This window comes from Limulus polyphemus, unplaced genomic scaffold (assembly GCF_000517525.1).
Source record: "Limulus polyphemus unplaced genomic scaffold, Limulus_polyphemus-2.1.2 Scaffold493, whole genome shotgun sequence".
NCBI lineage: Eukaryota > Metazoa > Arthropoda > Merostomata > Xiphosura > Limulidae > Limulus > Limulus polyphemus.
The window spans coordinates 181,835-195,534 of record NW_013666103.1 but is presented as its reverse complement, the minus strand read 5'-3'; the positions used below and the strand labels follow the sequence as shown (position 1 = coordinate 195,534).

Here is a 13,700-nt window from a genome sequence, read left to right as displayed (position 1 = left end):
GCCTGCATACCATAAGTACAATGATAACATTCTTGATAACTATGCGGAGAAAACACATTTACAAACTAGAGAGTGTCAGATATAAAATACTGTTTAGTGTAGGTATTATTAATTTATTTATTTTGTTAGTGAATATTGCATGATTGTTTAGTTTTTTAAATAACAAGAGAGTTAAAAGCAATTATTTTAAAGGTGATAGTTATGACAAGTTTGGTTATGTAACTCAGTAAAGAATCATAGGTTGTGTTTATAATTCTTTGATGTCCAGGTCATCGCATGTTACGTGCAATCCATTGATGTCGAGGATATAAAGATTTCCAGAAGGTCTAAGTGATAGACATATAAACAGCGGCAAGCAGATGAAAAAAAAAAAAAAGAACAGAAGAGAGTAAATGTCCTGGGAAGGAGAATTCAGTCAGAGAAAAGTTAAATGCAAAATTAATATTTGTGGAAGTGAAAGGCCTAATGGTTGATATGTTAGAGTGAGATTGACAATTTTGTAAGAGATACAAGAATAAGTTGTTTTGTCAAAGGGTGTTCTAAAGTAACTGAACCAGACTGAGTGGATTTTGACAAAAGGCAGACGATTCTTGGAAATGCGAAGTACAGGATATAACAGCAGTAGCTCAACAACAACTTACACAGATAGTCTGGCGACAGAAACAGAGAAAAATAGTTCGGCTTTTCAACTGAATTCTAAAGCAATTGAGTAGGCCTAAGTGGACTTTTGACAACAAAAAGAGGACTATATAGTGTTTAATATATAACTAAGACCTCCATAGTGTAAGGAATTTTGTACATACACTTAAATTGTTCCGAACATATATATTATTTTGAAAACAAGTAGAGTGCGTGCTGTGGGTTTTTTTTTAATTTATCGCCAACAAGTTACAGACATCTGCTGTAGAAGAATCCTTAGCCCAACACACCCATATATTTACTTACTATATATATACAAACTAAAACAGTTTTCTGACAGAGAGATAAAATCAAAATACTAACTGACTGTACCTATAAAATATATCTCTTTTCAAATATGTAGAGTTAAAGACATTATAAAAATATTTTTGTTTAATTTCAAAGAAAAGTTAAAGGTTTGATTCAACAACAACAACAACAACAAAATATATCACTTTCTTAGCACAATAGTTTCTACTCTCTATATATAATTGCCCCCCAGTAGCACAGCGGTATGTCTGCGGACTTACAACGCTAGAATTCGGGTTTCGATACCCGTGGTGGGCAGCGCACAGATAGCACATTGTGTAGCTTTGTGCTTAACTTAAAAAACAAACAAACAAAAAAAAAGCTCTATATATAAGTATATCTGTGTGCGTAAGGTGGCGCTGTTATTTTCTTTTATTTGCTATGATGAACAGCGTGACCGAAGAGCAATAACACAATAACAAAGTTATAGGTAGTTAATATAAATACTAATAACATGTTTGTAATAAATTTAATTTTATTTAATACGTTAAAAGTGTATATTGGATATATGTAGTTATATTAATATCTCTTCATTGTTCCAGATGTGGTCAAAAATTGGTTCAGTTCGATATTAAGTTTAGTTTAAGTTAAACTTTAACTTGTAAGTAAAAAACTTAATGAGAAAGTTACCACTACCAGATTTACGGAGTTGAATAAAGTCTTTCCCTTCGAACTTGTGAAATATACGTGTTTCAGTACTTTTTTTTTTGCTTCACCAAACGGCCCTTTTTTTTTTATGTCTTTTGGACACCGATTTGTACTCTATATTATTATGTTGATTAGTCAAAAGTAGTACCACCAATGTACAGTCAGATTTTTGGTATGGCAGACTGTAAGTGTAAGATATGTATGTGGCTTCCTTTTTAATTTACTATTCTTTGTTTAAAAAGGACAAGTTTAGAAAGTAAGGGTTAATAACATTAACAACTTTTTGTACTTTCACACCAGATAGAATTAAGTTTAAAACGCAAAAGATTTGAAAACCTACATAAATTTGATGTAGCCTGTTGTCTTTTTCAGTGGATAATAAGTTGTAGAGTTAAAAATAGTAATGAAATATCAGTTTTAGAGAACTTTCCGAAACCTGCAACTTGCAAGATACAGGTAAAATCTTAATAAAACATGGACTGTTTTTTAAGTTTGACTAATCATGCTAACTATAAATGTACATGTGTTCCTTCCAAAGTCATAGTCTATTTGTCAATAGATGAATAAAAGAATCAGATTATTACTACTAGTAACTAAAAATATGTTACTATTACAAGACATTGAATAAAAATTTTGAGGCTTACAAACTGAAGTAAAGATGCATTATGAAAATGTCTTACCTAAAAACATAATTTTTGACTTGAAAGATATTTATAATTAAGTTAAATGCAAAAAAAGAAGGTAACATTATTCTTCTAATAGATTTTAGCAGAGAACCTCATTATGGAGAAAAATGAACATGTACTACTAAAGAAGTTTTGTTACTGTTGTTTTTACTTGAAAGGCAAGGCATCTGAATTGAATAAAGTCTAATTCAAAGGATAAATTTTCCTTAAATTCTAATTGGTTGAAGAAATATCAATTTTAGAAAATATTGGAAAACTTTAGATAGAAATTTTCCATTCCTGAAAAGACAGACTTATCTTAAAATTTTGAAGATAGATACCCAATAATTTGTTGGAACATTTAACTACTGTTTTGTAATACATCTACTTTCAATATGAAAAGCTCAAAATAGGATTTAGAAAACAACCTTATGTAAATTTTTGGTACTTTTCTGTTATACCTCCATAACTGTTACTTAAAGTTTATCTTTAATTATATATAACTTTATTAGAAGTCACAATAACTAGTCTTTGATGTATATGTAATGTTAATAATACAATGTATTTAGCCTATATGCTCAATTTAAACTTAAACAAATGGATCTAAGTTCAAGTAAACTTAGTTAATCCTTAAAAGATGAGACAATAAACTAGTTTTTAGTTTATATTTTTAATAAAACAATCTTTTTACCTGTTTTACAATTTACTTTAGTGTGAAGACAAACAAACAAAGAATCTAATATAATTGTTTCTTAAATGTTAGGCTTAACAGTAACAGTTTCGGGTGTATAACGGAGAAGTATCAAATTTTTTGGGTTTATGGTGGTGGTTTGGTGGGTGAGGGGTGACTAATTTGTTGAGTGATCCTAATTTTGCTCTTTCTAATGTTAGTAATCTATTTTACTTTTTCTGTTGTATAATTGTGGTTGTTTGACTTTTTATTAATTTGTATTAGTTTCTTTTGTAATGCGAGGATCCTTGCATTATTTCTTGGAGCTTTTAACCTTTTTCGTAAGCTTTTGCTTCATTCTCCATGGTTGGCCAGTGTTTTGTCTTTTTGTTTACTTGTTTGTGTATATAGCATGTGAGTGTATTTTATGCTCTTTTCAGCAGGAATAAAATTAAAGAAAATCATTATAAATCATGAAGTTTAAATTCATTCTCGTGATGGAGAATTTAGAGGTGTATAAAATATGAAGAGAGTTTAGGATAAGGAACATAGATATAAAATTTGGCAGTGTTGGACAAGGAGTCATTTTAACTTTTCTTTCAAGATGGTTTGGCTTTGAAATGAAATTCAGATGTGTTGAATGCAGTAAATGTATGGGAAGGCTTAGTAGATATTTGAATTATGAGTGCTGGTTTTGAGTTTTTTTAGTTTAACATCCTTGGTGGACCAACAGGCTCCATCTTGTCATTAAATGTTGTTTTGATTTAAGTTTTCTTTGAGGAGGATTTTATTTTTGGCACCTTTTAACTAAAAGCAACTTAGTGTTCAGGCTTCTGTTTCCTCTCATTTATCTGTTTTTTTTTTTTTCTACAGATTACTTGCTGTTACAGTTGTTAATATTTTATGGTCTTTTGTCATTAACTTTGTTCTTGCTAAATAAACCAAAGTAACCAAAATATCCTGTTTCAGTGATTACTTCGACCAAAAACGATAACCATGGCATTTGAAATTCTTTTAGGCAGGATTAGAGCAAATTAATATATGAGACCTCTTTTCCTTTTTATTAGCTATATTTATGTGCCCCAGCAATACCAAGCATGGGACACACACATATACCCATTTAAATTTTATTACTCATCAGGATCTCTACCAGCCTGCCCTCAAATAGAAATTATTTTAGGCAGGATTAAAGTAAATTAATCTATGAGACCCTGTAATTAGATTTCAAATTTGTCAAGAGATGATGGAGCTATGAGCTAAAAGTTTGTACTTGAAAAAAAAACAATGAGCCATTCTAAAAAAAAAAAATTTAAACGAGTGAGTTGTTTGGCCAGTTATTAATGTAGACCCTCTGCATCATTCCTGTATGAAACTAAACATATTCATAACAGAAATTGGTAATGTGCATTGCAAAGGAGACTCGTATAGCAGTACAAAAACCTAGGAAATTAGTAAACTGTTGTCCCCAAAATACAACAGTAATGACAGTGAGAATCAAAACATGCCATTGCAGGAAACTAAGTATATTATAACAATCATGGAACAGCCAAGCTGGTTTAAAGCAATTTATAATCAAAACTTTTGAAACTAATTTTGAATTGAAAGTTGGACTAAAGTTAATTGAAATACAGGTGTATACAATTACAAAGAAGAATAGTTAATACAAAAATAATTATTAACACAAAAGTTTGGGTAAATTTCATAATAAAAGCATTGATTATAACCTTTAGCAAATAATTAAAAAACTTGAGTTTCTTGTTTTGTAATAAATTTTTTCTGTTACTCTATTTGCTGTATTGAATATCTTAAAACATAATTTTTTCCTTTCATTCTTCTTTGTGTCTCAACTTTCTAAAATGTGTGCTTCTTTTAATTACTTAAATTTTCAAATATTTTGTTATTTTTAAATGCAATTTTTAATTATTTTTTACCTTGTTTTGCATTGATGCATTTATATGAAAAGCTCTAAAAATATATTTATGTATTATGTAGTGATACAGAGTGAAGTGTTTTTGTTTAATTCATAATCATCTACAAAAATATGATATACCATTTTTGAAATAAGATACTCTTAATACACTTGATGAAATTATAAAACTTTATGTGCAGCATTAGTTCTGACCAATGCTAATTGTCTTATTAAAAAAAATTAGTAATTATTTTTGCAAGTTTTGACCATCATGCCATTACAAAAAACTTAAGGATCATTTGCACACTGGTGCACTTAATTTTGCAAGCAATCTTAAATAAAATATAGGTCAATTTTTGATAAAGAAATTACAAGCATTATTAATATGTAAAAAAAGATCGTTATAGTAACAGACAAAAAATATAATGGGATGAGCATGTTTATTTTTTACAATATTGTAATACAAATTTTCAGTTAGTAACAACTGTAGTTTTAGTGAGTTTTAGTAACAGTTTCTGATTTATGTGAAAACTGTTAAATTTTTAGTTAAATGGATTTATATACCTTTGTTAATATATATCAATATGCATCATAAATGTGTTTGCTTTTTTATTAGAGAACTTTATTTTCTTTATTTACAGATGTTGTCTTGATGTTACAACTGATTATTTCTGGCTACAGAAATACCATTTTTTGACAACTCCATTTCTTGAAAATGCATTTTTGTCCCCAAAATATCACTCTGACAGAGGTTTGGGTGAACCATGGACTGTCACATTGTTTTGTGGACACATTTGGTAACTCTGGATTGTTCCTCTTTATCAGCATTGCTGGGACTGTCCAGTATTTCATTTACAAAAAATATTCTACCCCTTTAGATGACAGACTCCTTCCAAAATCTAATCTGCTAAAATTACAAATTTTTTTGTCATTTTTCATCCCACTTTTGAACATTGTACATTTTGGACTTCAAGCCACAGTTGTAGGAGACAAGCAAATTTATGGTCACATGGTATTAGCATTCATTCTAATGAGTGTTATGTGGCCCACGTCTGTTCTACTCATTTTTCTTGAGAGACGGAGGGCTTTACCAAGCATTCCAACATGGGGTCATGGCTGGGTATTGCTCACTTTTTGGACATTGAATTTTATCATTGAAAACTTGGCATTTCTGAATTTAAAGAATGAAGACTGGTGGTTTGATTTAAGCAGGTGAGTAGGTGATAATTTTTCTACTGCATTAATATTTTATAGTAACAATTAATGAAAGTAAGAACTTAGAGTAAGGAGGTTTTGACAAGAAATCATAGAAGGTGTGTTAAGAAATAAATATAATGGTTCTACTTTGCAACATTCCAAAACATTTTTTAACACAGGCTATTAGAAAAGTGGATGGTGTTTTATTGAATTTCAACAACCTGGATGCTGTTGGAAGCACTCAGGTTATAGGATTTTATCATTCTGTAACAATTAATAGCTGAATTACACTTGCTTTTAATAGTTATATGTCAGAAACCTAACCTTTTGGTTTCTTCCTTCAGTATATTTTGTTTATGGCTATATCCATATTCAGGTATTTTCGTGTTTCCCCAAATCCTCCTTTTTTCATTTTTAATGAGATTGAACAATTACATAGTTTCACAACCGTCTTTGTCTTTAATCTTCTTAAATGTAACTTCTTATGGTGAAATAATTCTTCTGTTTCTGAGCTTATTGCGATAATTAAAATTCCTTTTTTTTTCACCTTTGCAGTATTTCAGATAAATTTGAATTCAGCCTTTTTGTGTTGCGTTATATATGCTGTATGCTGGTTTTTGTCCTTGGCTTAAAAGCTCCTGGAATTCCAACATCTCAAGATTACTATCTTTACAACAGGATACATCTTAATCAGGAGCAGAGTGAGGTATGTGATACATTCATTTTATGATAGAATATGTGATGAAAATATTTAAACAATTTTTTTCAAACTTTGCTGTTTGTGAATTCATATCTGTAATCATAGAATCTGTATATATATATATATATTTTGTTTTTGGTGAGTTCGGGTTAGTTAAAAGTACCACACTTTTATTGTTAATAAAAGTATTTTTTATCTGCATTAGAAAGTCATTAATCTTTCTAAATTTATTTATTTGAAAATACTAGTTTTACAAAATTTATCATCTTTCTTACGTTTCTACCTATGTAATGTAATGGTGCATTTACCTTTTTCTCATTTGTTTTTTATATGATTCCTGGCTTGAAGTGTATGTTGTACCCATTAATACTTGTTTTTTTTTATGGAAGCATGGGTATGCATTACATTAAAAATGGAGCATTGTAAATTTAGTGGAGTTTTTGAGATACACACTTGTTTGGAGGTGGTTGTAATGCAATCTTTACCAGAATTGTTCACATTTAAACCTTTCTCGGTGTAATGCTCTTATGTACTACCCTGACTGTGGGAGCATTTAGTGTATTATTGTGTTGGTTCAGATATTACTGTAGTTATTAATCAAATAAACTGTTGTATGCTCAGCATAAACTGTATGGAATATGTACATTTTTAATTATACCCTGAGTGACTGATCATAACATAAGATGATGTAGTTTGAAATGCCAATATTGTGGTTATCATAATAGGTATATATTTCACTGCTCACCCATTCTTACTTCATTATTTTGTTAGGATTGTAGTTAATAACATTTTTATTATTTATTATTATTATTTTTAGCCTTTATTAGAAGAGGGTTTAACTCAGTCATCACAACAGAGATCAACTTTTTCCAATCTTTGGCAAAAGTCTCGAAAGCTAGCTCCTTTCATCTGGCCTAAAAAGAGCTTCAGGCTACAAATAAGAGTCATTATGTGCTTTACATTGTTGGTTCTGGGACGTATAAGTAACGTTTATGTCCCCATATTCAACAAAAAAATAGGTATGTTAAGAAATAAATCATTCTCTTTGTAAGTTATCACAGAATAGAGCTGAGAGATTTAATTGATTGCTTATGAGCAGCAATATTATTGATTAATGCCACTTGATTTCATTTCTGATTAAATGTGATTTAAATTCTAAATAGGTTGTACTGTTTTACACTGAAAATTAATTTTTACAATATTATTTCATCTCTAATGGCCAAAAATTAAGTTTCCTCTCTTATCTACCTTAATATATCCTGAAACATGTAAGAATTATTTAACCATGGAATAGAAATATAAAACTTTACTTCACTTAAAAATAAATAGAAAAATAAAAAAATGATAATGGTACTTGTTCATGTGTATACAATCAAAAGGAGTAAAATATTAAAATAAATACACAATAAATAATTTATTAAAAACAGGGCCCAGCCCTAAAAAAAGGCTAAAGGTTTTGGTGTTCTGAGGATGGTGATGTAGAACACTGAAATATGTAGTCTCTTTAGGGCTGAAACCTGTTTTTAATAAATATTTATTGTGCAATTATTTTAATGTTGTAATTCTTTTAATTAGATAAATAGCTAATTAGACTTGAATTAAAATCACACATTTTTAGCATGCACTTAGTGACAATTATATGAGGTTTGCATGACTGATAATAACCCTAACTTCACAGAAAAAGATAAAGAATTTGAAAGTAAAACTCCTATAAATGAAGATATGGACTCTTACTTAGTTTTATTGCTTGTATACTAAAATGAATATTATATTTTAACTCCACATTTTATACCTTAGTTTAACTTAAATTGTTTAACATTTTAATTTTAGTTCTAGTGCAATTTACATATACTTTTTTCTCTATCTGTCTTATGCATAAATTATTATAATTGGTGACCTCAGATACATAAAATGAATATTTAGCATTGTAAATGAAATCATTAGTAAAATATTCAAAAATACACTTAAATGTAACTTAAATACAACTGTATGAGTAGCATGTAAATAAAAGTATGTAAGATGTGAATATATAATCAACAGAATTTTACAATACCTCCAAATATCAAACTTTCAAGTTCCATCTTCAGGCTATGTGGACTTGAACTTCTATTAAAAGACGGTCTTGTGATTAAACATAATCTCTGATTTAAATAACAACTCCTCTGTTAAATTTTTTTTAATATTGTGTGGCTATGTTTTTGTATATCTTACTTTATTTTATACGTACATTTTATATATATATACTGTTTTAGTTTTAATTCCCACTCTATTTTCCTTGTTATAAATGTTTATAATTGTATAGATAATTCCATTTCAGCTTTTATGTGTTATTTTGCATTACTTATATTTATGTAGAAACTTGCTGAAAAATGAAGGAATGAGAATATTCTAAAACATCTCTCCAACAAACTTGTTTTTTTTTTCATTGTTGCAGTTGTACTATTCAATATTAAATTAATATTTCTGTGTTTTGAAACAGTTACAGTAATCACTCAATTATCTTTCACATGTATGTATGTCAACAGAGGTGTTGCTAGGTTCTTAAAAGATTTGGGGTGCGGGCCAATAGGAGAGGGTATTTTTGTCATTTCAGTGTGATATTGATCATGGTTTTCTATTCTGATCTTTCAAGACACCATCTGGGGAATTGGGGCATGGGCTCCATTTGTCAGTGCCTAGCGACGTCTTTCTATGTCAAATAACTAAAATGAATAGCTTATGCATATGTGTATGTATGTATATATATATAAAATAATATATATGTATAACTACCTCTTTTGCTTACTTCTGTTCTATCAGTGAACACGACATTTCCTCTAACTATGAAACAATGTTCTGTCCATTGGATGAATTTAACAAACTTTACTTGAAACACTTATAACTTATTAACTTTAAAGTTTGTGATTACAAGCTTGTTACTACCAAGAGTTAAAACTTTTAGATAGATTTTTTACCAGTTTGTTCACTTTTATCATATAATGCTTTTGAAAATATTTATAGTCAATATAGCATCATAGCATGTTTATGTTAAGTTATAAAAAATACTTACAAGGGTTTTGTGAGAATTATATCTAGTATTCCATTTTACTTCAAAGGTTAAGTTTGTTATGTTAAAATGACTGGAGTACCATTACATTGTTACAACCCTTGTCACCACACCTGGTCATGCATGTAGACAATAGCTCTGCAGCATAGTTTCCATTGCAAAAGATCCATCACAAGACTATTATGTCTAAAGTACACCCCTCCACACTTTCTTTAAGCAATCTAGTGAAACAAGGATGATGATTCAGATGGGAGTTTGTTGGACCCTTAATAGAGGATAAAATGTCATCAGAACTTGAAATAATCAAGCCCAATAAGATATCTTGAAAATTTTCTAGTACTTATAATGTGTGGAAAGATATTTGCTTAAATGTTTATTCCATTCTGGACCTTTCTAGTATTGAAATTAGTATAACACTCCATATCAAATAACACCCTCTACAATTATTTAAGAATGATTAATCTGTCCAATCTGAACCTATAGTTCAAAATTTTTTTATCCATACTTTTTAATAAATTCAGCTTCTTTTTTAATTGGAGGTGAGCATAAAGAAGTACTGAAGATAATGTTGGACATTTTTCAAATAGAGAGATTAGTTGGGTCATAATTTATTTTCATAAGAAATTCCGTAAGTTGTTCTTTATTTGACTTATTCAAATATAGGTTTATTGAGTTTCTTAAGAAGTTATTTTTGCAGTGTGAAACAATGCATATTTAGGCCATATTTTAGTTGCGAATGTAAGAATTCACCATAAAGATTTTTAAAAATTTTGAACCTCTGCCTGGCAAAAATCATGGATCTGCCACTGAAACTTGTCAACAATGTGTATTAATTTATTGAGAAACTATATGCAAGTTTATTTGATGCGAATGTCTTAAACTACAAATTTCACTCATAACTACAAAAATCATAACTTATTTTGTGGAAGGAAAAAAAAGTTAAATTTGGACAAGGTTTTTGTTGTTTTTTTTTCTGTTAGAAATCTATTAAAATGTTATATTTTATGACAAATTAACAAAAACATTACATATGTTTTATATTAGTATTAAACTTATGAAGTTGTTGCTCCATGACTATATTTTAAGTATTAAACCAGTATCAGTTGTATAATTTAGAATATTTCCTTTAATTTAATTTCATCCCAGACTTGCTAATATGATTTAATTGTTTTAACTATACAACTCCATTTTAGATTGGATCGAAAACGATTGCCAGTGTTTAACTTTGTTTTTGTTTTTTTCGTTTTAACAACTTTTTTTTGTAAATAGTTGCTTTTTGATGATGACCATTATTCGTTTATATTCTGTTTCTTTTCAGACATATGGGTCATTTTATTGTTGTGGTTCTTGGAGTTTCAAAACTATTCTAATTTAGTTTAAACTTTTCTTTTAACAGTGAACAGTTTGTCATTACAACCAGGTGAGACAACCATTTCCTACCGATGGGACTTTGTTCTAATTTATATTGCCTTCTGGTTTTTACAAGGACAAGGTGAGATTTCGAAATTTCTATTCATTCTTTCATAGAAATTAGCACTGTTAAAAAATTATTTATTTCTTAACCTACAAAAACTATAAAAAACTAAAAATAGCTTTATAAATTAATTTCAGAATTTGAAATGCTTGGTACGTAATACTGTAGAATTTATTGCTTTCAACAAACGTGACTAAAATTCTGAATGTTTCTGACACAGTGCAGAATACATGTCAACTTACATAATTCTGAATTTTCCCATCTTCCATACGACTTGCTGTGCTTGTGTAAGAAGATTTATATAAGCTCTGCTTTCCTACTATAATTCATATTTTATTGTCGACATTCATGCTGCTGACTTTGCTACAATTAATTCAAAAGTCAAACTTAGTTCTGCTACAAATATTTCCAATAATATTGGAACTTTTACAACTTTTTAGAGGCCTTACTCGGTTAACCTCTAGCAAACGTGGTAGGCACATGGCTGCATTGTCAATTCTTATTGGTTAACAGGTTTGTGTCATTATGGCCGAATTGTATGCTGACTTACCTGGTGGGTTTCACAATCTTGTTTAATGTCAATTTATGTAACACCCACTATTTTCTCATTAATTTGAACAGGATTGACCTTTTTTCTTAGGCCACTTTTCATTCAATGTCTGATAAACAGAATGATCTGATAGATCCTGAAGAAGCTTCTGTTGATCTCGTTTCTTTTCTCTCTTCGGTATATGTTCTATTTTAAATCTTGAACCAATTTCTGTTATACTTAGTGATGCTAGTGTCTGTTAGAGGATTATTTCATCCATCTTCTCCTAATGTTTGGGTTGCTACTGATGCTCTTAGAACTAGAAAACTAGCATTGTATTAGTAGACTTCATATTTCACTACTCATAATATTTAAGTTCTGGCCCTTTAGATTGGTTATTAGAAAGGGAGGGGCTTCCACATAGTCTTTTACTTTGACTCATTGTCAGTTTTCTGCTCTACAGGGTATGATTTGTTTTGTTTTGAGACTTTTTTCTTCTTCTGCACATGTCTTAGTTATTAGCTGTACTCATTCTCATCTTTTTTTAGTCAGGACCAAGTATCTATTACCATGTGGATTTTACAATTCTTTGACACTTGAACTTGTCATGCAAGGTACTTTTCTCTCCCTCATCATGTCAGCTAACCTTGAAAGAGCACTTTTTTTTTCCTGCATGATTTTGTCTTTGCAGGTATTTCACCTAGACTGCTTCTTAATTCAGTATGAGAATGCCAGTAGGAGTTGATTAGGATTATTGCATCTATTTTTTGCTTCTGGTCACCCCCACCCCCTCTTCAAGTTGACCAGCATATAATGTTCATTCCCCTGCCTTACCTTCATCATCTTCTCTGTTGATATTGGCTACACCAAATTTTACCTTAAGCAAGGTAGGTCTTTTTGACCCATTCATTGACTCTTTGTCTAGGTGACACTTTTAAGGGGACTTCTCGAATCAATTGTTTACTTGTGGGACTTGGCTTCAAGATTCTAAGCTTTTGTGGATCCTTTGTCTTCCTCCTTCCAATCCTTACTGCTTACAATTTCTCGATTAGGAAGTATTAGATCTTCTTCTATAAAGAGAAGTAGAAGCGGTTTTTTATCATGCCTTTCCAAGGTTTTACCCCAGTCTCTTTTTTAGGCTCTGAAAAAACAGGAAGACCTATCATAGCTTTGTCTTAACTTAATCTTTACTTGAATTTACTTCATTTCAAATAAAAAACATGAGAATGTTATAAAAATGTAGACCAACGTTTGTCAACCTTTTGCACCTCAAGACCCACATAGTCATTTGACACAATAGTAAAGGCCACACATGTAGTTGATGACTTATTAGTTTAAGGCAGTCACAGGTCTCCCCATGTAGGTATGGACATACATACATCTAGATATTTAAGTATATAAACCTGAATATAATATGTTTTTGATCTTTTTCAGTTTCTGATAGTACATATTTGTTGGTTGTATTTTAAAGTTTTCCCTCTACATGTCATAAAATATTGTGAACTAAAAAAACTCTGTGAGTTACTTTAAGATTTAAAATAAAGTCAGTTCATTTAGCTATAAAACAGCACTATGGGGAGAGACTATAAAGAAATAAATTACAACAATATTTAAGATGATAAAATGCTGCTAACTAAGATGATTTGTATTGGATGTTTGATTCAAGTAGCTATTTATATTTTCATTCACTTGATGAGAAATAGATTATATTTTTAACTTAAATCATTAAATAAGGGCCTGGTGGTTAGGGTCCTTGACTTGCAACCTGAGGGTCATGGGTTCAAATCCCCATTAATGAACATGCTCGTCCTAACAGCTGTGGAAGTGTTATAATGTGACAATCTTGATAAAAGAGTTAGCACAAAGGATCACATA

The 13,700-nt window shown here is 29.9% G+C and overlaps 1 protein-coding gene across 3 annotated transcripts in view; it reads left to right on the top strand.

Annotated features, from left to right (window-relative positions):
- Positions 1-1,357: 1,357 nt before the first annotated feature.
- LOC106458617 (ATP-binding cassette sub-family B member 6, mitochondrial-like) overlaps positions 1,358-13,700 on the top strand; it is a 49,617-nt gene continuing 37,274 nt past the window's right edge. Inside the window, exons 1-5 of one of the 3 annotated variants that reach the window (XM_013918141.2) lie at positions 1,358-1,417; positions 5,521-6,091; positions 6,632-6,782; positions 7,594-7,795; positions 11,219-11,314. In XM_013918141.2, coding sequence (XP_013773595.1) covers positions 5,595-6,091; positions 6,632-6,782; positions 7,594-7,795; positions 11,219-11,314 — 946 coding nt within the window. In that variant the 5' untranslated portion in view covers positions 1,358-1,417; positions 5,521-5,594. Of the gene's footprint in view, positions 1,418-1,785; positions 1,835-5,520; positions 6,092-6,631; positions 6,783-7,593; positions 7,796-11,218; positions 11,315-13,700 lie in introns of those variants that run through there. The other 2 variants (XM_022384880.1, XM_022384881.1) reach the window with 2 other exon arrangements.